The sequence below is a fragment of the Molossus molossus genome, unplaced genomic scaffold (assembly GCF_014108415.1).
Source record: "Molossus molossus isolate mMolMol1 unplaced genomic scaffold, mMolMol1.p scaffold_m16_p_19, whole genome shotgun sequence".
Taxonomy (NCBI): Eukaryota; Metazoa; Chordata; class Mammalia; order Chiroptera; family Molossidae; genus Molossus; species Molossus molossus.
The window spans coordinates 19,903,100-19,928,593 of record NW_023425354.1 but is presented as its reverse complement, the minus strand read 5'-3'; the positions used below and the strand labels follow the sequence as shown (position 1 = coordinate 19,928,593).

General features: G+C 42.5%; 1 protein-coding gene across 6 annotated transcripts; it reads right to left on the bottom strand.

Annotated features, from left to right (window-relative positions):
- Positions 1 to 8,141: 8,141 nt before the first annotated feature.
- VEZF1 (vascular endothelial zinc finger 1) lies at positions 8,142 to 23,951 on the bottom strand. 6 transcript variants are annotated; one of them, XM_036268356.1, is made up of 7 exons: positions 23,776 to 23,951; positions 20,867 to 21,083; positions 18,302 to 18,996; positions 17,468 to 17,531; positions 16,190 to 16,373; positions 14,843 to 14,989; positions 8,773 to 11,501 (listed from the first exon to the last, which is right to left on the bottom strand). In XM_036268356.1, the coding sequence occupies exons 2-7, from the start codon at positions 20,870 to 20,872 to the stop codon at positions 11,074 to 11,076; spliced, it is 1,524 nt and encodes a 507-aa protein (XP_036124249.1). In that variant the 5' UTR covers positions 20,873 to 21,083; positions 23,776 to 23,951; the 3' UTR covers positions 8,773 to 11,073. The 6 variants fall into 6 exon arrangements, with proteins under 6 accessions (XP_036124244.1, XP_036124249.1, XP_036124248.1 ...); XM_036268355.1 differs by having other exon boundaries at positions 14,843 to 14,992; positions 16,190 to 16,391; positions 23,776 to 23,790; XM_036268351.1 differs by lacking the exon at positions 20,867 to 21,083 and having other exon boundaries at positions 8,142 to 11,501; positions 16,190 to 16,391; positions 23,776 to 23,899.
- Positions 23,952 to 25,494: the final 1,543 nt, after the last annotated feature.

Below are 25,494 nucleotides of genomic sequence, written 5' to 3'. Positions count from 1 at the left end.
GTTTCACAGGGAGGAAGTGGTTCATTCTCATGGGGGATAGGTCAGAGAGGGCATCTTTGAACAGCTGGCTTTTGTGTTGTGCCTTGAGAGATGAACTCTTTTCACTGGGGTTAAGGGCATTCCCACCTGGGGCACAGCAAAAGCTAAGACATATTTGGATGTGGGTGAATATCCACTGTGGCCAGAGTGTGGGTGGATGACATTTGGGTGTGTAGGGGGGGGGGGGTCAGACAGCAGGATGAGGCTGGAAAGGTGAGGAGGCTGTGACCGTGAATGGCTTGGAACACCAAACTAAGGAATCTGCAGAGAAGGAGTGTGTTACAATCTCCAACCTGAATTTCAAAATAGAGTATCAACACTGATTTTTACTTTCCTGACAACACTGAGTTAAGGCAGTAAGATCTCCCATTGCTGTACCTGACCAGCTCCTGGGGAAAGCCAGCCTGGAGGTAAGCATTTGCTACAAATAATTCACAGAGGTTTAGAGGTTCAGTCCAGCTTGGAGCAGCCCGACAGTGCAGTGTAATGTCTAAGTGCCAGTCAGGCCAGGGGACCGGCTAGATCACTGCTCTACCTGCTTCCAAGCTGGATGGCTTTGGGTGAATGACTGACTCTCTCTGGGTTTCTGTTTCCTCATCTCTAAAACGATAAGAATATTACCTTTCTCCTCACTAGATAAAAAATAATAATAGTAAGTTATAAAGTTTCTTGAACATTTACAATATGTCTGTCCCTGTTTTAAGCACTTTTATACATTTTATCTCATGTAATCTTCAGAAAAGCCTTAAGAGGCCAGCATTATTACCATTTCTGTTTTACAGATGTGGAAACTGAGGCACAGAGAGGTAAAAAAAATCTTGCCCAAGGTCCAACAATAAGTGGTAGAACAAGATACAAACCCAGCCCATGATCCCAGAGCCTACCACTTCACTACCCCCCTGGAGATCACAATTACAGTAATTATAAAAGCAAATACACAGCGCTAAAATATGCCAGTTAACATTTACATTATTAACTCATTTACTCCTCAGTGACCCTGTGATCAGTACTGCCACAGGCACTGTCTACAGAACAGGAAACAGAGGCACAGAGAAATGAAGTAACCAGCCCAAGTTCCCTCGCAGAGCTAGGATAGGAACTCAGGTGGTTTGGCTGCGGTGTCTGCTCCTCCCCACTCTAATACACTCAAAGAATGATGCCTGTTTCACTTATTGTCATTTTTATCATTCCAAGGAGGACTGCCTGCAATTAATTTGATCCAGATGTTCAGATCTGGTTCTTTACAGGAATGAAGATCATGGAGGAGGTTGGGGGTGGGTAGGATGAATATTCCTAGGTGGGATTTGGGGAGCAAGGCCACAGGTGGAAAAGCCTCTGGGCTTCGGTGCACTGGGAGGGCTCCTTCCTCCTTGGAGGGAGGGGCCCTTCGCTGGGCCAGTAAGTGTCTAAGGAGGGAAGGAGAGGAAGCTGGTAGGACCTCATTGGCCTGGCCCCTGAGTGTGACTCAGGGCACTACTGGAAAGGGTCAAAATGTCTTATTCTTCAGCAGAAACGCATCCCTGGGATTGCACTATAGCGAGTTCCAGGATGAGGGGGGTAGGCAAAGGATTCTAGAGGATGATTGATGTCTTTGAGGCAGATTTCACGTACTGGGTATGTTTTTAATAGAGAAAACAGAAACCTCTCCCTGAGGCAGGACTGTGCCTGTTGGGGCAAAAGGCCCCTGAGGCTATGAGAGGACTGATTCTCAGGGTCCAGACCCTCTGCTCCAGGTCTCACACTTGAACCTGCAGGGCCTGCCTTCTTTGGGGCAGAGAAAGGTAGTCAGGGCTCAGTTTAACTCCATTCCATCATAATGGTGGCTAGTCAGAGGTGAGACACAGCCAGTATAGTAGCATAGAGGACACAGCTACCACTGCAGGGCTGGTTCACCAGAAGGCTGAACAAAGATTTAAAGGTGCAGGAAAATACAGTAATTCATTTATTTATGTATTCATGGATTATTAATTACTTTCCTTCAATAGCTTATAATTTATTATCATCATGCTTTCTTTTGATGTTTAGATAGTTCCAGATCTGGCCACTTGCTGGCTCCTATGTTCCTTTGATACATTCCCATCTTCTTTGATATATTCCCACCATTACTTTCTTGTGCAAAGAGATCTTTCCACCATCATGGTAAAGATTGCATCAGACCATCAATGGATGCTAAATCTAGGGGGAAATTTTGATGAGGAGTAGGATATTTTAATGGTTTTATAATATTTTCTCACAGACTTGTTATTAGTTGCAAGGGAGGGAGGGGTAATTATACAATAGAGAAACTGGGCAACACCTAAACTGAGGGATCTAAAGTAGCATCATTTATGAGGGGTAGGGAGACATCATATGCCTGCAGATATAATATCCTGCAGACACATTGCCTCAGCAGTTTTCCAGCTGAGAATGCATAATCTTAATTTAATCATGGGAAAACATCAAACACAAAATGAAAACTATTTTGTTCTTTTAAAAAGACAGGGGTTCGTAATTTTTATTTAAAAAAAAAAATCCAGCTAGGCGAATATTCCAGGAGACTAAAGAGACACATCAACTAAATGTAATACTAGACCATGTACTGGAGGGGAGAAAATGCTATCAAGGACATAATTAGATCAACTCACAAATTAGAATATGGATGCTAGATTAAATAAAAGTATCATGCAAATGTAAATGTATAAAGTTAATAACTGAACTGTGGTGTAAGAACATATCTCTATTTTTAGGAAATACACATAGAAATATGTGTATGTATACCATGATGTATAAAACCCTGAAATGGTTCAGGAAAAAAATTTAGAGAGAGAGCGCTCATATGTGATTGAGCACGGTATGAAATGTTGACAATAGCTGAATCTGGGTAAAGAGTATAGAGGCGTTTCTTGTACGATTTTCATTTTTGCAACTTTGCAGTTATTTCCAAATAAAAAGTTTTTCAAAAATATTCCAGGCTCACTTGTGTTTTTCCTGCCCAAACCTGCAATCAGCATTTGCTCCAGAGGATCCTACTGAGCAGAAGTATTTAACCACATTTTTAAAAAAAAGTAAGTGTGCGAGAAGGAAAAGCATTCCTAGCATATGGAACAGCATGATGTAAGGCAGGGAGATGTGACATATAAATGTAGATGACAGAAAGGACAGTTTCTAGCAAAAGTGGGTCTTCTGAAAGGCAACCCAAGATAAACGTGGCCTCCCAGGGAAGGCAAAACGCAGCCTACAACAGCTTCCCACAGCTTCTCCCCATTCACTCGCACATGTCTGATTTGGATATAGGATACAATAAAGGTACTGATTCGGCCGTCCTTCGAAGTACCAACATTGTATTCGGGGGGCACGACATCTGCGGAAACCTTAGAGCTGAATTTTATCTATTTACATAGAGTGCGTACAGAATTTAGAAAGTGGAGCCGCATTGGAGATGGAAATTGAAGCAGGAGGGCAGCAATACTCGCCCGACCAATCAGAACACAGGAGATATCAACCAATCACCGCTCAGCAGTGCTCTAGTAGGGGGCGGGGCCGACGCGCCCAGACTTTTCCCTTCGCCTCGGCTCCCGGCCCGCCCAGCTTTAACTCTAGACTGCTCTGGGGAAAGTCCTGGAGAGGAGGCCGGCAAAGTAGATTAGGCAATTGGGTGGAGGGCACCGGATGCTCAGCCTGGCAGTAGTGATGCTAGGGCATCACAAAAAGTTGACTGATCCGGTTCTGGCACAACCACGTTTGCTGCACGCTCTGCGGGGCCCCTCTATCAGGTGCGGGGAGTCCAGAGCCGTTGGAAGAGCAGGTGGTGCTGATGAGGACCGACTGCAGAAGGAGCAGGTCCGACGGTGTTAGGCTTCTCTTCCCCATCCCGCCTGGGTAGGTGGTGGCGTTCCCTGTGTTCTTGACAAGGCAGGAGGTCAGGCCTGTGCCACGCTTGCAGCATGCTCTAAGAACTAACTTTCTGAAAGGATGGTGAGATTCCAGCGGGAAGCAGTACAGGCGCCTTCTCTGGATATAGCGCACGTGGGAGGAATAAAGCTGGATGGAACCACACGACTTGTCTGAAGCAGGATGCACCATCCCCAGATAGGCACATATCATGGCATCTTTTCCAGGTCTCCCAACCTGGCGACTCTTGGATATTTTCATTTATTTTTAGGAGGGTGGAGAGGAGAAACATTGATCACACCCCAACCCCGAGCACGGATGGAACTCACAACCTAGTTATGTGCTCTGACCGGGAATCGAACCTGCTACCTGTAGTTGTGCGGGACAACGTTCCTACCAACTCAGCCACACCGTCCAGGGTTGAGATGTGTCTTCCATCTAACTTCCTCATTCCTGGATGAGGCTCTGGTTCCCATGCTGTATGCCCACCTCAAAATCTCAGTCTGAAGTGGGAAAGCCATGCAGGAAAGCATTCCGTTCCTTTGCAGGTCTTTCAGAGAATGTAATTGGTGCCTCTGAGCCAAATGATGTAGTCCTTGCTGAGACAGGAAATAGAAGGACCAGGTGGAGGTAGGGTGCATTGACTCTAAGGCTCCTTTCTCCATACTAGGCTCTGTGCTAAGCACTTATATAAATCAGATCCTCAAAAACTGTATTAGGTTGGAACGATTATCGTCCTTATTTTACAGACAAGGAGACAGAGGCCAGACAGGTTATGTATCTTGCCCAAGATCACACAGCTCCAAGGGACACAGCCCAGATTTACACCCAGCCCTGTCAATTATAAGCCTCTGCTCTTGACTGCAACCCTATATCACAGCACCTCCGGGCTGGCTGGCCTTCATGCCCATCTTGCCCTGCTCTGGGTCCCTACTAATCACATGAATCTTACCTTTTCCAACAGGTCTCATTGACCTGTTGCTGCTATTTCTGGCCTTGGTTCTTGGTTCCTTGTTGTGTTTCAGGCTTCCTGAAGGAAAGTCAGTAAAAACCACTGCCATGGCCCCACTAATCTGGAACCAGAGATTTAGGGGATGTGGCAAAACTTTTGGAACTAGCAGAGTCGAACTTAGGAACTAGCCTCCCTTCTGGGGGTGCTGGTCTACCTCTACTTTACTTGGATAGCTACTAACTCCTCCAAACCAAGGAGAAATCAACCAACTGCCTAAAGTTACAGGGAAAGTTTTAGACTTTGCAGGACATCCAGGGGTTCACTATGGAGAAAATGTTTGGAGGGTTGCTTGTGGGGAGGCCATTCTAGGCTTAGGGAACAGCATTTACAAAGGCCCTGTTTCTCCTTCCTCTTTCCCCAACTTGTCTCTTGCCCCATTCTTCCCCCTCAGAGATCCTTGACAGACACAGAGTTTCTGGGGTTGACAAAGTGGCAGAACGTCCCTTGTGTTAGGCAGGCCACCCTGGAATCAGGGCCTACTCTCTTGGGATGAAACTTTGAGATTCCAGGAAGAGGGGCCCTACCTCTTCAGCAAGAAGGGGTTCATGGGTCCCCACCATAAGGGCAAATCCCTACTAATCACATGAATCTTATCTCTTTCTTCAGCTACTGATTGTGTCCTTTTTCTAGCTAAGAAGAACACATCTTTTCTCCTGCCCATTGACTGAAGCTGCAATTGTTACAGCTGGCTTGGACTAGCAGCCTAGAGTCTTCTGAGTAATCATGTCCAGCTCAGGGTCAATGCATGGAGAGGGAAAGGTGTCAGCCTGGGGTTACACCACAGGAAGCACAGACATTTTCTCCAAAACCTCTTCCTTACCTGGGCTTCTTCCCAACTTCCAAGTTCCCTCTTTCCCTCCTCCCCCTCCTCCCATAAACAAAGGTGATTTCTCTCTGGCTCTATACCCACCATTTACAAAGCTAGGAATTTCTTTCTTTCTTTTTTTTTTTTTTAAAGCTAGGAATTTCTTGCCTCATGAACAGGGACCTTGGGGATCCAGACTTCTTCAAGTCAGATCTCTGAGTGGATTTAAGCTGATGCCATAGGGACTGGGCTTTAGTGGCCCTCAGTTGCCCCTAAGACTGACAAAAGGCCCAGCTTCCAGTCCCAGTCTCTGAGGCTGCCTCTTCTATGAGCAGCCTCTAGAATGGACACATCTGCTCCCAGTGTTGGACCTGGGCACTCACTGCCAGACAGAGCTACTGGACTATTCCCTTAGTCTCCTCGCCCTTTGCAGCTGTCATGACAAGGAATAGCTCACCTGCAGAACAGAAGATAGTTCTCAAATGCCCATCTTTAGCCTAGTAGTTCTTGTTCCAGATTCTTTATAGATATCTTTAGGAAAAAGTGACATCAGGTAACAGCTGATGCAGCCAAATGCAGGTGGACCTTAGAGAAAACTTCATAAAAATGTGTATTTACCAAAACACCCCAGAGAATTCTGCCTGCATGGTTGGCAGTTACATACACCAGAAAGAACTTATTCCAGTAAGGATAGTGATTTTAAGTTCTTATTTTATGCACTCTTCAAAGAGATATTTAGGTGTTGGGAGAGAAGTGGGATGTCAACGTAAAGAAGATAATCCGGGATGAAGAAATTTCTGGCCCAGCCAGTGTGGCTCAGTGGTTGAGTGTCGACCCATGCACCAAGAGGTTGCCGGTTCAATTCTCGGTCAGGGCACATGCCCAGTGGGGGGCATGCAGGAGGCAGCCAATCGATGTTCTCTCTCATCGATGTTTCTCTCTCTCTCCCTCTCCCTCTAAAATCAATAAAGGAAAAAAAAATTTTTTTTTTTTTAATTTCTCAAATTATGATGCAACTCAGTGGTGATACAGAATCTGAAGTGAAAATCTGTCCTTTTACCATGACAAGACAGCTTTTGTAATGTGAAGTATACTTGACCCTCATGTCCAGGGCCAAGATCTGGGTCAAGTGCCTGTCTCTGGAATGGGAAAGCTAACTAGCCAACCCGTGATGGGTTGGTCCAAGGAGAAGGCTAAATTGCACAGATCCAAAGCAAAGCCCTTGACCCTCCCTCCAGTCCTTTCTTGGGAACTAAATAGGCCTCAGGCTGCCCAAAAGTGGGCAGCCAAGAAAAACAGGAGTCCACATCAATGCACAACCTCAGTCAGTATTCAGCCCTGAACCTGCCTGCCCTCCAACTTTTACAGGACAGGGGAAGATTATCCAGCAATTTGCCAGGGTCAGATCAGCTGTAGGGGAGATTTATAGGCCCAAATGGAGTCAAATGGTATTCTTTCAGGCTATAAGATTCTTTACGAAGGAAATGGGAAGAGTATAGGGCTGAGGGCCAGATTTATTAAGGCAGGGAAAGTGATTACCATCCCATATACATATTGGACTTTTAGTCCAATGATTCTTGATACTACAGAAAAAACTTCCACTATCCTATCTATATCCCAAACCCAGGTCCCTCCAGAGAAGACCAAACTGTAGGGCCCCTTGAGAAGAGCACGGACACCTGGACAGCCAGGACTGGAAAGATTAACGGGCAAGCCAGTGAAATAACACTTCCGGTTCCCAGACAAAAGCAACACAAAGAACATTTTTCCTCCAGCTGTTTTCACTGAGTCAATAGAGAGACTAAAGCAATTATTAGAGGAAGTTTGGGAAGCTTCAATTCTGTATAAAACAGATGTAAGTATCCAAAACTTTTTCATTAAATAAAGTGTCAGATTCATCTTGATTGGCTGTCTGGTGATACTCCCACTTAGGTACTTGTCATCTTTCTCTCAACAGCCTCGTCTTCATCATCTTTACATGCCCTTTAGTACTTAACAGTACCTGACACATTATTGATACTCAGTAGACAAATGATCAATCTACTTGAACACAAATGGGCTGGGGACCCAGACTAAAGCCCCTTTCGGTAAAGAAACTGGGTTCTGGAGCATTAGAAGAAATGTTTTAAGCCCATCTTCTCTTTGGGGTAGGACAGGGACCTAATCCTGTGGCCACACCCCAAGGCCTGGCTTCCTGGGCTTTTACTCAAGCTGATTGGCAGGGGTACTTCTCCTGCGGTCATTCTGGTGCATTTCCACCCTCCCATGGTATCTCAATACCATCCAGCCTGACAGTCCCTCCCTCTCTCTCCAGCCCAACACTGACATGTGTGTACCTGGAGAAGCAGTGCTTGAATAATTTCTGTCCTCATAGTGAATTGTTGAAGCTTCTGAGGTATTAAGCAATCCATCATAACATTTGTGACCGGTTAACTTTAATTTGTCAAAATAAATCTGCAGTATTTTGCATGTTAGTAATACAGTGCTGGTATTGACAGGAAAAATCATCATCTGCTTACAAAGAAACCTTCATTTAGGAGCACACCTTAGGAGGGAAATGAATACACAATAAAAGGCAAATGCAGGCCAAGCAGCGAGCCCTAGAGCATAACAGGCTGATGTCAGATTTGAGGATTATCTAATACAACTGTTTAGCTGCTAATCTGATAAAGGGGAAGCTCTCAACCAGGTTACAACCAGAAGGGAAAAACAAAATCTCTGCTTTTTCGTAGAGCGGTGGCCGTTGTGCCTTCAACACTTGGTTGAATCAGTTCATCAGCATCAAAACTCAATTCCAGTTCCAAGACACAGGAGAATTTCACCATACAACCTACTATGTCCCCCTTTCAGTGGCCCGCCGCCACCCCCATCCTGACAACTCTCTCCCTCCCAAAAGAAGACACAACGTGGTTTTATTATTGCAGACAAGCTTCTTAAGTGAATAAAGAATGCATACAAAATAGCATTTTAACTGAAGTCATACAATGAAGTCTCACTCCTGTTTATTATACAATGAATTGATAAACAATAATTTCTAGTATATATCTTTTTTTTTTTTTTAAAGAACTAATACTTTCAGGGTTCTGACAACCACACTCTAGCCCGAGGGTAGGATCCACACCTGCCCCCACTAAGCACTGCTCCTTGAGCCACAGTGGAGGAAGCCTGGGCTATTTGAATCATGGAGGATCATGATTACCAGCCTAGTCCCAGCAGGCAGAGCCAGAACATATTCCTGGGGCTGCATGCCAGGAAATGTGGGCTTCCTCCAAATGTGGCCACCACCTGCCCAGTCCAAGCCTCAGTAGGGCCATGCACAGGCCTTCCCTACATGAGTCCTTCCAGTAGTTCTCACATAATGCTCTACATATTAAAAACAAACCATCTTTGTACTATGGATAGGAACAGTTGTAACAAAGTCATAGCTACATATTTTTCTCTACATTTTGTTTATTGAGACAAACTAATTAAAAGGCACAAACATAGGGCATGTTTACATGGACATTATAACAAACATATACATTAAAAGTGTAGGAATGTGTTGCCTTCCTGCTAAACAGAAAGTTCCTAAGCTTTTATATATACAAAAGTTGTACAATTTAATGTCCTAAAGTACAAAAGATCATTTATAAAATTATTTTACACTAAGTACTATTTATTTTATTTTTTACTATGTAGTTCAACCCCCTCGAACTGTTTGTATAATGACACACAGATACCTATCCCTGATGTTGAAAATCGGCCTCAGACACAAGGTATTTTGATGCTTGAACTGACACAGTGGGGTATAAACGGAAGTCATCCAGTTTGATAGTCAGTTCTGCAAACATTCTGTAAGATTACCACAACTAATTTCCATTTCTCTTAACTGCAAGATTAAAAAAAGAAAAAAAAAAAACAACAAAAACATATTGCAACTTAAAATAAAAATCACAGCGTCTTGGTTTTAGTAACCATTTTTAAAACACAATGCTTTAAAACCATTAATGTGTGGCATGATGGTGTAAAGAGTATGTTTCCCTCGCTTCTGGTTTCTACTTTATGTACAGAGATAAAATATCCTGCTAATAAAAAGCACATCTTAATGTGCACAATCATTGCTGGTTTCTACAGGGAGTGCAGACAGCTAGCTGTCTCCCTGAAAACACCACAAAGCTGATACAAGTGTTTTCTCAAAGAAAAAAAAAAAAGTGATGTCCATATTTACAAAGTTGAACAAATCTGCACAATACTTGATTATGAAATGAAAGGAGAAATGAAAAAAAAAATACACTCTGCTTGTTCTGAAGGGGCATACTACCTAGTTAGTGGTTAGAATAAAAACTGTATACAATTTAATATAAGACATAAACTCTAGTGAGCAACTAACATATCTTTCCCTGTTGTAACATCAACAGGCTCTGATTGGGAGAGAGAGGGGCATATCACATCCCAGTGCCTCCAGCGTCTTCCAATTTAAAGCAATAATTTTAAATGTTCGAAAGTATTCCTTGGCTCCTGAATAGGAGTCCCACTGGCCTCCATTTGTTAGGAGTCTGCCTGTCCGCACTCTTGACTTTTCCTCTGTCAATTGCGGCCTTTTCTTACCAAAACACAATTTGTATATTTTGGTTCTTTTTTTTTTTTTTTTTTTTTTAAGTTTTTAAAAAAGTCAACTACAGTGCTATATTCCATCAAGATTAATATGCTGAGCAATATTTACATCTCCAAATACCAGGTCACAATCCGTATTATATGTTGAAGTTAGAATGATAAATTATCATATGCTTTGCATATCAGAGCTGGTATCACCTTTCCCATAGGGAATGCTGCCTGAAATTAACATATTCCCAAAGGTAAAATGCATATTCTCTGAAATGCATTTTATTATGACAATGCATGTATTTACTCATAAAAACAATAAACACAAACAATTCTACACTAGCTCTCAATCTGTGGATTTAGAACTTCAGGTTAAAATAAGCCATCCACCTTATACTGAGAGAAGAGTTCTGCTAGTGTTTAGAATAAAATGATTTATTGGGATTAGAAACTAATGCTGTTTTTAAATTTTGAAATGGGTTTTGCTTTTTTGATTGGCTTTAATTCTGGCATTTCATCTTGTCAACTACTATCCTGTTTAAGCAATGCTGTCAGCTAAAAAGAATTTGATTAAACTAAAGTGGTCCAGTGATAAGTTACATACATACCCTACTTTGAACAATCCCAGCCAAATTGGAGAAAAATGCTACTACACTATTACTAACTAATGTAATAAAATCTCCCAATTTCATGGTTTACTTTTTGCTTTACTAAAAGTTGCTGGTAAATATTTACTTTAACCCATATTTTGATTTCATAATACTGTTTACCAAGGTGGTGATGTAGGCAAAGCTTGGGGTAAGAAAGGCATGCTCTCTACTGGCCTCATTGCTATATTGAGAGGGGCGGCTAACGTCATAGGCGTGGGCAGATTCATTGGAGACGTGATTGTGACAGGGTGTGCTATATTCACTGGAGCAGTGACGGGAGTGGGGAGGTTGACTGGGGTTGTGAGTGTTAAAGGAGAGGTCATGGATAATGGACTGGTTATAGTTACAGGGTGCCCTATGTTCATTGGACTGGTTATGTTAACTGCACTTGAAACATTTACTGGACTTCTCATGCTCATTGCAGCTGCCACTGTGACTGGGTTTGACATAGTCCCAGACGACACAGAGGATGTTATATTGAATGGAGTAGTGAGAGTCACAGGTGTTGTAGCAGCCGTGGAGGTTTGGCACAGGTTAGCAGCTTCTAAAATAAGAAGACAAAAGGGCCTTTAGATTCTCATAACAGTGAACAAAATTCACAAACAGCTTCTGAATCAACCTCTTTTAATTAAAAAGCACATTTAATAAATTAAATTAGTTTTCTATCAAGTAGTCAACAGGAAGGGAAGATTCTTCTGAGCACAAGGTGGGAGCCAAGAATCCCAGCCTGTGCAAATCTGTTTTCTGATGCTATACCTCCCTCAAGGACTTAGGCAACTTGTTTGGCGCTGGCACTTGGTTTCAAGTTGAGATTTACTTACCTACCTCACAGTGATACTGGGAAGATGCATTAATGGCAATGGGAGGACAGAGGGCAGAGAGATCAAGGAGGGCTAAAGTATTCTCATTACCGCTTCATGAAGTTCCTCTGAGTTCTAAAGGCTTTCCTTGGAAGAGCCAACCACCAGCAGGCCAGGCAACAAGAGCTTGTTTACGCAGAGCTGGGCCGGTGGTTACACAATAACAGATAATCAGAGAAATCTCCTCATAAGGCACATTGTACCTAGCAGAGGGAGGTGTGTGTCTTCAGTGCTATATTTATTCTTAAGCCTTCTCAGAGTTGAAGCCATATTCTGTTAAGGTTTTAAAAGTCCAGAAGTAGAGACTGATAAACAGTCTTAGAAAAATCGTTTTAGTTAAATAATCCTGTTGTTTCTGGTTATGTGTCTTAACTATCTTGAGAAAGAAAAAATATCCCTCAGGAGGATTATGTTTTCCCCCCACTGCCATTTCTTCTTCTTTCTGATGCTGACATAATCATCTATTTTACACCTAGAGTCATTTAACTACACTTATTACACACACCACCAACCATACCAGGGAGGACTAACCAGGCAAGACCTTGCAGTGAGTTGGGGGGGACCCTGGTCCTTGTTATCCAGCAAAGTCTTCTTACAGAAAACTTCCTTCAGAGGTGACACCCCTACCCCTCAACAAAATTCAGCACCACCTGCTGGTGTGTCACAAAAAGGTAATAAGAAAACAGATAGGTGGGCTGGCTGTGACTTGGCTGTCAAAATGAAAAAATATATTTCAGACTAAAGATGGAGGTCTGCACACATTCCTTATGTGGGTCAAATCACCTCAGGTAGACCCTTGAGTCAATAAGCAGCCCTTCCTTGATCAATATGATGTAACTTTGGCATACTTCCATACTCCATATTGGGGATTCCCAAATCTGGCAAATGACCAAAATCATATAGGAAGCTTTTTTAAAAATGGCTTCCCAACAACTCTAATAGTGAGATTTAGATGGAACCTGGGAAATCTGTATTTTTTTTAAAAGCTGCAAAGACGATGACCTGATTGTCTTTCAAGTTTGGGAATTTATATCACATTATTTAAGCCCAATATTTAAAAGGGATATGTTGATTCAAGTTTAAGTTTTCAGGTCAGGAATCTCTCTCTCAAAATGTGACTTGACTAACATGAATACAGAAGTTTCTAACACTAGTGGTCATTTCCAGAGAGATTCATGGTATGAATGGGAATACAATAACATTTTGTTTCATGGAGATCAGAAGATGAGCTAAACAACTGAATCTTATTGTGCAAGCAAACTGAAATACAATACCAAATAGAAGAGTGCAGAGAGAGAGAGAATGAGAAAGAAAACCAACTCACTTTTGAGGTGATAGTACCATTGCTAAGGATATTCTCCTGTTTTCACCAAAAGGAGTTTTCGCTCCCCCATCTGCCATCTCCTCACCTCCTCCCCATGTTTTCTTTGTAACTGAACAGTGTCCTTTTCTATGACTTAACCACTTTCACTCTCATTCCTTCTCTAAGTAAAATATTCCTTATAATATGCTTTCAACCTACTATGCTATTATCATAGCATATACACACATATACATTTTTCTACCCGTTCTCCCCCCATTCTCCACCCCTTATCCTACCACAGAACATTTTATCAAAGTAATGACAAATCTTCATTTGGAAGACAGGAACAAGCAGCACCTGAGGAAGGGTGGAAAGCCTATCTGGACTGCTGCATTCTTTTCCTCCAATGCCAGTAGATGTATGAAAAACGATGTTATTCCTTTTATCTTTATCCAAGTACAGAGTGTTTAGAGGGGATCTGAGGAAGGGAACAGCCACACCACATGAAAGCAAAGGATGGAAGAAACTACACAGCAAAGGAATTACAGAGGAGCCTACATGCAGAAGATTCCTCATGAATTTAAAATAAAACAGTAAGACATGGCCAGGGTGGGAATTTAGGAATCTCTCCTGTGGCTGATGGTACATTGACAAAATGATTTACTTGAAATGGCTGCACAATAGTCCAGAAGCCAAACCTACAACTAGTAAGTTAAAAGCTCTGTTGAAAACTGATATTCCAACCGATTCTTAGACATATATGAGAGAAAAGCAGACCACTCTCAATTACAGCAATGTCTCTAACAAATGAAGTACATATGTTAAGCTAATGCCAGCCGCAACAGACTAAATGACATTAAGGGTGAGACCAAAAGAAAAGACATCAGCATTATACAGTCTGAAACGTAATAAATAAAACAATACAGAAAGAACACTAAATAGCAGAAAAGAGCATTGTTGTAAGAAAATGAATTTATATATACACATAAGGATATTTCATTCACCTCTAAAAGTGGGAATATTTTAGACAGAAAAAAAAAAAGGAGCCCCTAGCCCGGTCGGTGTGGCTCAGTGGACTGAGCATCATCCCATGGACTGAGAGGTCCCAGTTTGATTCCTGGTCCAGGCACATGCCCAGGTTGCAGGCTCGATCCCTGGTAGGGGGCATGCAGGAGGCAGCTGATAAATGTTTCTCTCTCACATAGATGTTTCTATCTCTCTCTCCCTTCCTCTCTTTCTAAAAATAATCAATAAAAACATAAAATTTGAAAAGAAAAAGGAGCCCTGGCCAGTTTGGCTCAGCAGTTGGCACGTCGGCCAGTGGACCAGAGAGTCCTGGGTTCGGTTCCCGCTAGCGGCACATACCAAAAAAAATAAAAGGAGCCCCTAATGCATGGAAGTTGACATAAAAATGAACATAAAAATAGACTCTGAGCACACATAGCAAAGGACCAAATTTGGTTCTAAATTTGTAACAAAAAGTAAAGCAAAAGAACGAACCTAAGAAATATTGGGAATTTTTATTTCCTAGTAGAAAAATACTTATCTGGAAGTTTGAAGGCTTTGTTGCCAATAACTTATACTTCTTAACATATAGTATTTCTATGTTTCCATAAAGCTGGACTCCCTAAGCTGTGGCTTCTTTATTTTGATCACTTGGCATACTAGTTGCAAATACTTCTCTAGCCGTACTTTGAGCACTAGATGCCTCATCCTTCTTACCTTTCTTTCTTGCTTTTACAGCTTCTTCCCACAGTCTCAGTGTCTCTACCTGCTTCCCTGGCCAGCTCGTCACATGTTGTTGCTGTTGTTGTTGTTGCTGTTGCTGCTGCTGCTGCTTCTGGTTGCTGGTCTCTTCATTCATGCAGGCTACTCCAAAGACAAACCAGAAACACTACATTTACCTTGAAAAAGTGCGATTATTTTATCAAAATCCTAAACTTAGATACTTTGACTCTTTGTGCCTCTACGATCTTTGTCATTTGACTTGAGTGCATTGTTTTTGCTGCTTGTGTCTATGCTGGTCAAAATATAGACATTAATAAAAACACTAGAGAGCTACAGAAAACCAATATAAAAGAGAAAAGAATTCTTTGCTATATTAAAAAGCAAGTTTTAATATCTAAAATACTTGGTTACTTGACCACAGTGATGTACACTAAAAGTAAATTTTTATAAAGTTAACAAAGAATTACATACTAGATACTTACATTTATTAAAAATAAGCAAAAATGTATGAGATTAAAACACATTAAGCTTTCTTTCCTATTCACTTTTGTCCACCTATTTGGACAACTTGATGTTTCTACTGCATAAAGTACTTACATAATAGAATATATAAAGTACCAGACTATATAATAGAATAGAAGTAGGAAAATACTTTTTGTTTTTGGTGGTTAGGGAGATCTTAAAGAAAAAGTCTGAGTAAATGAAAATATTGAATTTTATCCACAAGTTTCTGGAATATTCTATCTTCAACTCTGAATTTAAAGTAAGCAAAACATTTAAACCTTAAAATGGATTTGATATCCCATTTCTCTATAGATTTGGGTTTGAAAAGCAAACTAATTAACACTGCTTTCATCTTTAAGTTTATTAAGGGCATGTTATTAATACACTCAGGAGTTAGGAGACACTGATGCTTGAGAATCTTTGTAACATTAAATAAAAACAATTAAAATTGCCTGGATTTGATGCAACTTCCTAGTGTGGCTTTTGCTGGCACAATTCTAATACACTAGAGCTTTTTATTCAAATCCCAAAGAAGGGACACATTGAAAAATAGCTGTGGGGGAAATTATGCTCTTCTAACATGGGTGTTATTAGACAAGTACAGGATTGAAAGAAAAATCAGTGCTGTTTGTACACATGCATATGAAGTATATTTCCAATGCTAATAGACACTCTCCATTATAGCATGTTTACACACTTTAGTAATAGCAGGAAACATGTAAGATGAACAATAATACAGTCTGAGAGCACAGCACAAATACCTTCACTACATCATAAAAACATCTAGATTTCATCAATCTGAAATGCAAAAGAAATACAATTTGAAGTGTCACTTACTTTTACTGATGCCTTGTTTACATGTATTACAGTTGATACTTTGGCTCTGACCGTGTGTCTTTAAGTGGCTGGTGATGTATGCTGCACTCAGGAGCTTTCCACAGATGTTACACGATACCTTGCCTTCGTGGCGCACCATGTGTGTCCGCAGTCTGTCTTTGGTGGCAAAGGCAGCAGTGCACGTCTGCATGAGGGAGGAAAACTTTTTTTAAATATAGACTATCCTGTTCTACTCATTTTAAAGTACGTTATATTCTAGGCATTACCCTACCCATATCAGCAAGCTGACTGAGTTAGTTGAATTTTAATTGTATGTGTTACCTAGAATCATAATCATAATAAAACACGTGGTGAATTTAAGACCTTTACATTTTAAGGGAAGAAGAAATATCAACACAGAGTAGTGAGAAGATGTGAGTGTTAAGAGTCAGTTAAATCTGGATTTAAATCCAGCTCCCTGACTCACTAAACTGTGTTCCATTAAGCAAGTTAGTGAACCTATCTGAATTTGTTTCTTCATCTGTAAAATGATAATAATACCTACCTCACAAAATTAGTGGTGGATTAAGAGCCTGACCCAAGGCCTTGCACACAGAAGGCACTCACTCAAAATGATACTAGCTTCCTTTCTCCAAATGGATTTTTCTTAGAATTCAAATCATTTACTTAATAAAATCAGTCATTAACACATTTAATGGAAAGGAACACAAAAAAACTTCCAGCATCAAAGAGTTACTGACACCTAAAACAGTAATTTGATTTAGCAAGATTCTTAACCTTTTCATTATCACAATTCATGTTGAATAAAATCATGAACATGAATAGATTTTCAAACAACTAAAAAATGCTCCAATTTGGCAATAGCCAACACAAGTTCAATAAGTAATAACTTTTGAAAGAAAAATTGTATTTTCTTCTATTAGTTAAAAGCACTTCAACCATCAACCCAAAAATTAATTTAAAGTACTTCATTCATTTATTCATTTCAAAACACAACCTCTGCAAGACTATAATTTTTCTTCTCATAAGAATAAATGTTGTTGCCCAAGGAAAGGGAAATGTAGCTTAACAAAAACACATTTACATTTTCAAATGATCTTGCCCCACAGAAATAGAAGCTGTCATTTATATTTTATAAAACTAGAATGCAAATGGATCACATTTATTCAAGTCAGTGATTTTTAAGACTATTCAAGAATGGTGAGATTTTATTGGCTCAGACCTTCTGGACAATGTACATTAAGTGCTACACTAAGGATAAGTCATTTTAACTCTTACTTGGCATTTGAAGGGTCTTTCTGTTGAATGGACATGTTTTACGTGACAGCTTAAATGGTCAGGCCTGTGAAAGAGAGAGTTTCAACAGAAGATATAATGGAATACACATAGAGAAATGCTACTTACTGGGATGTTTTACATGCTTGGCAGATTTGGGTGGGGGACATTGTAAAGAAAGCTAGCAGAATTAACAACTCCCTGCCCCCCTACCCCCGTGCAAGCCTCCTTACCTCTCTTACCATAAATAAAAGTTTTACCTGTTTCCTTTCCTAGTCAATTCATTAAATTAGATCTTGATTCTTTACGATTACAAAATACCAAAGTTTTAGTCCTAATACTTGCCAGAAACAGCTACTACTATGTATACTTTATATTTTAAAACCCTTTAAAAATGAAAATTAATGAAATGTTAGTAACCACAGAAAAATGGAAAAACAGTCTCCTAAAAGTTTTATTAAGAGTATCCAAGGTTATCCCCACTTCAAGAAAATAAGTTTCTTTGATTTATGCAGACAGTGAACCTTGTGTCTAGGCACCCAACTGAATTGGAATCTGGTGGTTTTGCAGTGATAAGAAGTTCCATGTGCCAAATGAAGGCCTGAGTCCATCAAGGTACTTCTTAAATGAAATGATAAGTTAATCACTATGTCACCACTTGTCAACCACACCAAACAGAAATTAGACCTGGAGGTGTAATACTTTATCTATCACCAATCTCCTCTAATAGTACAGGCCTGCCCACATCTATTCTCACATAAACCGTCTAGAGCACACAGAAACAAAACTGAAGTTCACTGAATACCATAATGAAAAAAGCAAAGCAAAATGCAGTACCTCGAGAAGCCTTTCCCACAAACACTGCAAGTATAGGGTTTGGTGATGCCTCCTTCATGAGACCTCACATGGTAAGTCATCCGGTCCTTCCTCTTGAAGCGCTGATTGCAAATAGGACACTCGAAGGGCTTTTCGTCTGAGTGGGAGAGCTTGTGCCGATTGAGGTGGTACACATCTCGGAAGGCCTTCCCACACATCTCACAAGCATGGTTTTTCTTGACAGGCTTACTGGGTTTCTTGACAGACTGGGTCACAGGCAGAGCTGTGGTGCTGGCACTGCTGCTGGGGTTGGTGCCCGAGGAAGATGTAGTGACTGTTGACAAGATGCCTGCAATGGTTGAGACCAGCGAAGTTCGGCTGCTGTCCCCAGCGATGGTGGAGATAAGAGGAACCACTGTAGTGGGGGTTTTCTTTGCCCGGGACACCAACTTGATCCCTGTATGGCAGGACTCATGGCGCCTCAGGTGATAGCTGTCCCTGAAAGCTTTACTGCAGTAAGTGCACACAAATGAAGTTTTGGGTTTTTCTTTTTTAATCCCAATGGCATCCTTTAATGTTTCTGGTGCAGCCTGAGGTTTCTGAGTTATTGGTATTGGAAGTAATGGTTTCTGATCAGGGGGCTCCACAGCAGAGCTCAGGAGGGGCAGCAAGCTGTTTTGTGCTGCCTGCTGTTGGTGATGAGAGCCTTCATGGGTCTAAAACCAAACATTTACACTTCAGAAACTCAGCCTCTCACAATGACCTTCAAAATTCAACATGCTCCAAACAATAGAGACCAGAAGAAACAATCAAAGAGCCTGTAAGCAACTCTCTACCGCAGGGCTAAAGCAATCACCTAGTTACTCAAGAGCTCCCAACACAAAGCATTAAAATCACTGTGTGGACCCAAAACTTTCGCTAAGTTGCTGACAGTGATCTTACTTTCAAACAGCTGACTAAACTACACACCACCCTAGTTCATAAGGGACACACCAGCTGATGAAATCAGTTTGCATTAGTCTGTCAGTACTGAAACCAAGTTTAAATAACTTGTCAAAAAAATTACACTCCAGACGTATTTAACAGTACCTTACCGCACTAATGTGCGCGCACACACACATTTATTCATCTACTTGTCTATTACCTAGAAAAAGAAAGGCATTATGTCCCTCCCTTTCCATCAGAAAACTCTTAGTGATTGAGGAAGGAGGCTGTTGCTGGGTGATAAAAGGAATCTAATTCTCTGAATACATATGCTATTTAACTTTACTTTTAAAATTTTCACTTAACTCTACTAAAAGACTTGGTTGAAATGAAACCCGCTATTAATCAAGGGAAGGCATCTGTGAAGATAGCCCATAGCAAAACACCTGTCAGTTGTTTCTCAGTTCATAGACGCCTGCATCCTTTAGCAACACTAGTTGTTCAAACCCTAAGCTCTCAAAGACAGACTAAGAGAAAACAAACAAACTATACATAATTAAAATTCCTTTCATTTTCATCTTCTTCCAACAGTTGTAGGTTTTGTTAAAGTATTAGACATCTGCTGCTATAATGTACTTCTTCACTCCAAAACTGGGGGCTGGACATTGTATGGAAATTTACTTTAGCTGCACTGAAACCAAAATTTCACCATAGATCAGGTTCTTGGAATTTATGACTAATTATTCTCTTGGTTTTGATTCTTTCAAAATTCTCCATACCTCCATACTGATAAACATTTAGGAAATGATGGGGAAAAATTCCTAAAATAGTTCTTCCTAATATGTTGTACTTCACCAACTTTTTAATCCAAGCTCCTATGCTTGAGTTTTGTAATTCTAAAAGGATATATGCACTCAGAGATTAAGAATTCCAAACACTTTAAGCGTATGGTATCCTATGAGGAGGCCATCCTGTCATCTTAGACACTCTAGACACTTATTTACACCCTTCTCACTATAAACACTAGTCCAACAGTTAACTTGATTGAGAAAAAACAAACAAACAAACAAGGAGAAAAACACACACACACACACACACACACACACACACACACTCACAGAGCGCCTTCCCTGATGGATAAGAACATCTATCATTGCTCCATGTTTACTTACTTGATGGTAGCCCAACAGCTAAGCCTGGAACCAGGCTCCCCCAAATCATTAGGAGGTATGATATCCAGAGTTACCAGTTTCAATTGAATAATTTTGATCAAATCTCCCTTTGAGTCCTGGAAGTACTCATAGAAATTTTGTGTTTACTTATGAGTATCTTTCGGACTTAATGATTACATTGAATTACAGTCCACTTTTAATTTATGGAGCTCTTGTAAATGTCAGTGTCTACCCTAATGACATTAGCAGAAATTACAGAATCTGGACTCTAATCTTACCCCCTTTCCAACCTGACTGTAGGATACCCAAGTTTCCATACAGTATACAAATGGTTAATAGCTGAAGATAGCTCAAGATATACAATATCAAAGGTAACAGATCAGATAATAGGGAATGCAAATCTTCTGGACAAAGTTCAGACTTACAGTGTTTAGAGGCATTTTTCAATTCTAAACAACCATTAGTTTGATGGAGTACTAAAAGCACTTACTGCCATTTTACCAATTCAGATGTCTGTGGAAACATAAAGTATTTTTACAGCATTGCTGAAGCTCACTCTTACACGAGGGTCACACCAGGTCCCTGCTTCTTGGGTGAAATGCTGTAGAATGCCTCCTCCACTACGGATATGTCTGAGGATTCCTAGTATCCCCACACTTCTACATGAAGCCTTCTAAGAATGGAAGTGGGTTTCCCCAACCTGTTCTCTGGGGGAGAGACAGAGTAAAATAACAACATCGCCTGCCTTCGGTTAAGTGATTTAAAATATATACATAACTTCTGGGTAGACTTTAATTTGACTAGGATCATCAAACCAAAGTTTTAATTTTATTCCCCAGCTCTTTTGATTGCAAGGCTTTTTAAACCCTCCCAAGCTTTCCTTTTTCTGGGACTGGCAAAAAACAAAACAGAAATGTTATTTCATCACCCGGGTGGTAGGATACGGCACCATGAAATCTCCAATGCCAGAGGGTAAAAGATTTTGTACTGAAACAAATTAGCATCAGTGAGTCATAGCTTGAATGTCCTGTTAGCAGAATCATCCATCAAACATTTTAACAACTATGGCTTTCACTTTCCACCAGGTTATCTGGAAAGCAAGCATGTATGCAATAGTTTTAAAATATAAATTCAATAGGATGCTCCAGGAAACAAAACAGAGAGTTTAAGTCTCTATTTCCCCATTGAAAATTACTTAAGACTGGAACCATCTATTCATACCTTTCCATAGAAAAGATTGAAATATTTCCTTTACCCATTCAACTATCCTCAGCTCTAAATTATAAGTTTTCCAACAATTTTCACTGCACACATTGCCAAGCCCAGGATCAAATATGAACTTTCATACTTCTCCATCAGGTAGAATAAATGATTTTAATAGCTAAAAAAAATTAAAGAATATAAAATCTAATTAAACAGTTGCTCAATGAATGTTTGGCATTTGCTTTATCCATGAAAATATTCCAAAAGATTTTTCAACTATCTTTCCAAAAATTAGTTATGGGTTTTTCCTTTACATAAAGAACTCCCCTTTTTTTCATTCTCCATTAAGTTTATAAGCAGCAAGTTTAATATGGTAAATCTAAATCATTCCTCACTTGAAAATCACTTCAATGGCCTATTAATCCCACATTTTATTTTATTTTTATTTATTTATTTTTTTGTTAACCTGGAGTCAAACCCGCAACCCTCTGGTCTGACGCTCTAACCACTGAGCCAAATGGGCCAGGGCTTAATCCCACATTTTAAATTGACCATTTGAAAATTTTTCCTACAGAGGGCATTTGCCACATTTACACCAACCTGGACGCCAGCTAGTTATCTATGTTATTTTCAAATGCACTTTTTAGTTCACTTAACAATTATCAAGCTCATCAAAGCTGGATAAAACAATAGTAGATAAAAATGAGAAAGTGGGGAAGTTTTGAGTTCCACAATTTTTAGTATCTTCAATTTTAAGAAGGTTGAATATATTTCAACTACTTAAAAATCAAATTATTCACATTTGAAAGACTATATGTCTTAAAACAATCAACCAGCTCTACACAATAGGTAATGTTTGAATTCTGCAATTTCCTATATTAACGCCTCTGAAATGGGTCCAGCGGCTGGGAGAAGTTTCTGAATTTTGCATCCGTTCCTGGGTAGTTCCAAAAGGTCTCAAGAGCGTTTGGGATTTCACTAAGTTATTCAAAGTAGGAAAATAACTCTGAGAGGCGGGAAGAACGCACTTAAAGTGATGAGCTTCCTAACCTCCTCTGGTTCCGAAGTTTACCCGTGAGCTCATCCTCACTACTGCCCACTAAATGTTTCGTTTGCAAATAGAAACGAAGCAGGAAAAATATAAGTTCCAGCCCAAGTCTTCCAAATAGGGTACCCCCACCTAAAGTGGTCTGGCAAGAGGACTACTAATGTATCGGATACAGCCACTTTGAAGTTTCTTGCAAAAAAGTGGAGACCAATACACCCAAGAATGACTCATCTGGGGGCTTTGCAAGCGGGCTGTATCTGTTCTCTCCACTTTCTGTCTCCCCCACTTGGTTAGAGGAAACGTTCGAGGTGGGACGAGAGAGAACAGCGCTCCGGGAGAAGGTCGGGCCTCCTGGAGTCCCGGCAGACTGCTCCCCCGCCCCGGCCCGGCTGGGGGATTCCCCGGGCTGAATGGGACCGCGGGAGAGCTGGACAGAGGGAGAGGGTGTCAACTGCCAAGACTCGGCAGAGGCTTGGGAAAGAAAAAAATGAATGTAAACCCAGTGAAAAAGTTTGGGGAGGAAATACACACAACAACCCCCAAATGGGTAAACACGAGGTGGGGCGGCGGGAAAGGGGAGTGGCGGGGAACCCAGGGATACCCGCTATTCGCGGGGATGGGGGGGTCAGAAAGTCACCATACACAAAAAGAGGACAGGGAGGTGAAAAAGGAGAGCGAGCGAAAGATGAAGTGTGTGTGTCGGGGGGACGACTTAGAGTAAGACCTGGGGACCGCCCTCACCCCAAGGTGCGGGTGCGGGCCCGGGCCCGGCGCGCAGTGGCCGAGCGGCCCGCGCTATCCAGCGGCCCGGCGCCCTCCTTTCTCTGGGCCGCGGGTGGTGACAGCGACCGGCCTCCTCCCTTCCCCTTCAGGGCGGGAGGGAAGGGTGTGTGCGTGTGCGTGAGTGTGCTGGGGAGGGCCGGGGTTCACCCCGAGGCCTGCTCTCTCCCCCGCACCCCGTGAGGCCGCCTCCTTTCACCTCGACAGCCCCGCTCCGCCGGGGCGGGCGGGCGGAAAAACAAAGGGGGATTAAGGCCGGGCCGGAGAGCGGAGCCGGGAGGGAGGGGAGGAGGAGCGCCCGCCCGCCCGCCAGCCCGGGGCCCGGCCCCCCTGTCCCCCCCGTACCCCCCCGGGGGGGCCCCCACTACCTGGAACAGGAACGTGGTCCAGTTGGCCTCCATGGCTGCGGCGGCCGACCCCCCTCCTCCCCACTCCCCCCGCTCGGGGAGCCTCCTCAGCCGGAGGAGGCGACAACAAAGCGGCGGCGGCGGCGGCGGCAGCGGCAGCGGCGGCTCCTCAACATGGCAGCGCCGAGCGCGGCCACTTCCGGTAACCTCCGGGACGCACCACCGCCGCGGCGAGCGCGGGCGGGGGGGGAGCCCCGACCTGGCCGCCGCCGCCCCCAGTTGCCCGGACCCCTCCTGGGCGTCCCCGCTGCCGGCTCGCCGCCTCGGAGCTCAGCCAGTGCCTGCCGGCGGTGGGGTCAGGGCCCCCGCGGGGGGGCTGGGGTGGGGCCGGGGGCGGGGATGGGGCGCGGCGTCCCCCCCCGCGGGGGTGTGTGGTGCTGCGGTCCGTGGCTCAGGCAGCTGGAGCAGGGGGAGCTCAGGAGAGAAGATGGAGGACGCCAGGGTCTGGCGCTGGCTCGCTGGGCACCGCGGGGCTGTGGCCCGTGACTCAGACACATTGCCCAGCAGTCGCATCCCTGTCAGACCCGCAACGGAAGGCAAAGGCCACCGCGGTCACCGGCTCTCCAGTCCATTATGTGCAGCACAGCCCCGCCTCCAAATTTGGGGAAGCCCCTTCCACTTGCAGTCTCCCCCCTCTGGTATTTCATTCTCGGCTCGCTCAATCCTCCGCACTCTCGCTGTGATATGCCGCTAACTCTGAGTGGCCTTCCAAATCAAGCAGGGAATCCCATTGGGGTGCAGCCTCAAATCCTCCCAGTGCCGCGGAAACACTTCCCACGCGAAGAGATGTCATAACTGGGTTATTCTTGGGTGAAGGGCTGAGCTTCCTCAACCTCCCCTTAATTTCAGATAGGATGTGAAATTCTACCCCACCACCACCTCCCGCCAAAAATAAAAATAAAAACAAGAAACTATAGTCAGGAAATTATTTTAGTCCTTTATACAGTCAGCTTCCTCACCCCCCAAAACAGAAATCGAACTTCTGGTTGGACAGCGTCAGATGTCACTGAGGTGACCCCAGCATCTGTTTGCAGTTCCAAGTCTTCCGTGTAGGCGTCACTGCTACTGGTATTTTGTATGATGATGTCTGAACGTTTTCTATCCTTTCTCACATAGAGGTAGCTACTGGGAATATCAGAGGCAAGCTATTATTAAACAAATGTCTCTAGTGCAAGAAGTCTCCTGTGGCAGGAACTGAGGGGGCAGGCTGTATCAGTGGTATTTCTATAAACTCTAGTTTTAAAAAATGTCTTAGATGGTCACATATTGCAAGACTTCAACATCTTTCATAACCAACTGTCTTTTATCTCATCTCTCCATTTATTCCTCTCCAGACACATTCTAAGCAAGGTCACCATCTCCAACTTTTCCCACACATACACAAGTGGATAGTGCCTGGAGGCCTTGGGGAGGAATGAAAAATTCTGCAGTTTCGCTGGGCTGGTGCGGCTCCATGGGTTGAGGGTCGTCCCATGCACTGAGAGGTCCAGGTTTGATTCCTGGTCAGGATGCATGCCCAGGTTGTGGGCTTGATTCCCGGTAGGAGGCATGCAGGAGGCAGCCGATGGATGTTTCTAGCTCTCTCGAAAAAAAAAAAAATCAATGAAAACATATAAAGTTTTGTAGTTTGGATCAGTAGCAGAAGCAGGTAAACACATCAAGGAACCAGTTGGTCTAACA